The sequence below is a fragment of the Thunnus maccoyii genome, chromosome 12 (assembly GCF_910596095.1).
Source record: "Thunnus maccoyii chromosome 12, fThuMac1.1, whole genome shotgun sequence".
NCBI lineage: Eukaryota > Metazoa > Chordata > Actinopteri > Scombriformes > Scombridae > Thunnus > Thunnus maccoyii.
Genome location: NC_056544.1, coordinates 33211655 through 33214154, shown reverse-complemented (window position 1 = coordinate 33214154; position 2500 = coordinate 33211655). Strand labels below are relative to the sequence as shown.

General features: G+C 42.0%; 1 protein-coding gene and 1 long non-coding RNA gene across 5 annotated transcripts in view; one reads left to right on the top strand and one right to left on the bottom strand.

Moving 5' to 3' along the window:
• The window catches only part of ubtfl (upstream binding transcription factor, like), a 20995-nt gene that overhangs the window by 13028 nt on the left and 5467 nt on the right, over positions 1-2500 (bottom strand). For all 4 annotated transcript variants that reach the window (XM_042428404.1, XM_042428403.1, XM_042428402.1 and 1 more), the window contains exons 3-4: positions 1042-1217; positions 641-724 (exon numbers count right to left, since the gene is read on the bottom strand). In XM_042428404.1, the coding sequence (XP_042284338.1) occupies positions 641-724; positions 1042-1217 (260 nt within the window). The remainder of the gene's footprint in view (positions 1-640; positions 725-1041; positions 1218-2500) is intronic.
• LOC121908416 overlaps positions 2147-2500 on the top strand; it is a 5837-nt gene continuing 5483 nt past the window's right edge. Inside the window, exon 1 of the long non-coding RNA XR_006099227.1 lies at positions 2147-2188. This is a non-coding gene — a long non-coding RNA (uncharacterized LOC121908416). The remainder of the gene's footprint in view (positions 2189-2500) is intronic.

Here is a 2500-nt window from a genome sequence, read left to right as displayed (position 1 = left end):
GATAAATATAAATAGTTGGTCCGTCTGCCTCTGTGTGTGTTTTAGAGAGAGAGAAAGAGAGAGAGAGAGAGAGAGAGAGAGAGAAGCCGTGGTCGAGAGGGAACGCTGGTAGTGAATCACATCGTTACGTTTTAGAGCGTAAACACACCCACACCCCTCCACTCCACACCTGACGGTCTGACTCCAGGCTGAGGAGACTCTCACACACTGACCTGACATTCAAAATAAACAGAGTCTCTACTGTCATTTATAGTCGTCGTCTCGCTGCCTCTCTGCTCTCTCTCAGCGTGGGCGGGGCTTAGCCCTGTGCGTGGGCGGGGCTTAGCCCTGTGCGTGGGCGGGGCTTAGCCCTGCACGTCTGCAGCGCAGCAGAGGAGAGACGGACGGCGGTGGAGAGTTAACGACGACTAAACTCGTTATGTAAATGGAGTGAAATAAAAAAAGTCAAGAAGATTAATTTATCAATGAAATCCACACGAAACATGGACAGACTCCAGATGACGGAAAATATCGCTGTAAAGAGTCACAACGATATAAACGATAAAGCAGAATATGAAACGATGGATATATATATCGTCACATGATATATATTATATATATATATATATATATAATATATATAAAACTCAGGTAAACTCACCTTCAGCTTCTTGCCTTTATACGGATTCTTCACGAACTCGATGGCGTCCACGATGAGCTCCGTCATCGTTCTGTACTTCCGAACCTGAAACACAAACGTTCATCAAACAACAGAACGAGATTCAGGACGAACAAAACTTCATTAATGATTTAGAACCAATTCAAACAGCTGGTTATTTATTTATAATAACTTTAAAGAGATCTGGAGACGTTAACAGACTGAAATATATTAAAGGCTTTAAAAGAAAACATTATGACCTCTGAACCTTCAGTTGTTCAGATTCAGGGATAATTAGTGGATAAAGTGATGGATCATCATATATTGAGGGTTAATTATCTGTTTGGTTAATTAACATGAAGCTGTTATGTAAATGAAGGTAGAAGTGACATCATCGTCGTTACCTCTGACGAGACTTTCTGCCATTTCAGGCGACACATTTCTCCGCTGAAGCTGCCGAAACAAACTTTCTCCCAGTCGAAGTGCGACTCCGTGGTTTTATATTTCATTCCGTCTCCATCCGGCAGCAAACCGCGAATCCTCTCCAGCAGAGTCAGACAGTCCTCTTTACTCCACTCATCTGCACAGACAGGAACACTCTTTATTCATCTTCATCTTCATCATCATCATCCACAAAACTCATCAAAGAAACACACATACTGAACTAATATAAAACTATCTGACACATAAATACATTAATATCAGTATTTTACACACACACACATATATATATACGTGTGTGTGTCAGGTGTGTGTGTGTGTGTGTGTGTGTGTGTGTGTGTTTGTTAACACTTCCCCGCGGTGTGAATGGCTTCCAGATGGCTTTAATGTGTAATATTTTATTGTAACATCTGTGAAAATAAATATACTAAACCAAGTATTTTAGAATCTTATGAAAAGGAAGAAAAATAGAAAAACAAGCCGTAAATAAGCAGTAAAATCCTTTATTCAGTTGGTTGTTCGGTTCAACCTGACCGAGCTCTGGATGATCACTTTCTCAGTATATTTTGTTTTTTGTAGGGCTGTAGTCAGCTGATCGATTAGTTCTCATTCTCATTGGTCGAATAATCTCCGTGTTATTTTCATAAGGAGAAAAGTGCTACATCAACAGCTTTCCAGGATTAATCCATTATTTCCTGCGGCGGGGGGGGGGGGGGACAGACTAACAAATTACCTGTGAAAACAACGGGGGTGTATTCAAAACACCCCCGTTGTTTTCACAACTTTGAACTCGCCCAACCTGATGGAGCCTGCTGGGTCTGACTGTACTCAACGGTTACTGAACGGTTACTGAATCTGTGTTTCTCCATAATGACACAACGAGAACCCCCGCCAGGCCAAAATTTTTTTTTAATATTTGATATCTGAATGAATGGATACAGCGTTTGGGAGTCTCTGAGCAGCGCTGTTCCGGTACGTAAGTCAACCTCTGCGTCGTTGCCTGGGAAACCACTGGTCGCGCGGCTCCGTTAAGGAGTATGTTTGCGTAGCGAGCGGGAAAGAGCGAGGAGCAGAGAGGTGACGGTGGATGCGAGCGGAGCAGAGGAAAAGGTTAGAAGTAAGTTGTCAGTCTGGCAGTAAATGTACAGCACAGACTACAGTGTGTCAGTTAATAAATGCTAAAAAGTCACGTCTGTTGTTTCCTCAAATGCTGGAAAAGTGAAGGAGGTTAGCTCCAAAGTTAGCAACAATGGGTTAGCCTAGCCTGAAGACAACCCTCTCTGTCCGACTACAGCCCTCATGTTCAGTCTAAACTTGTTCTGTATGAAACAAGTTATGACAAGTTTGCTTATCAAACTCTAATAAAAGGAACGAGCTAAATTAATAATAATCTCCACTAAATAGTTTCTTGACATACGATTT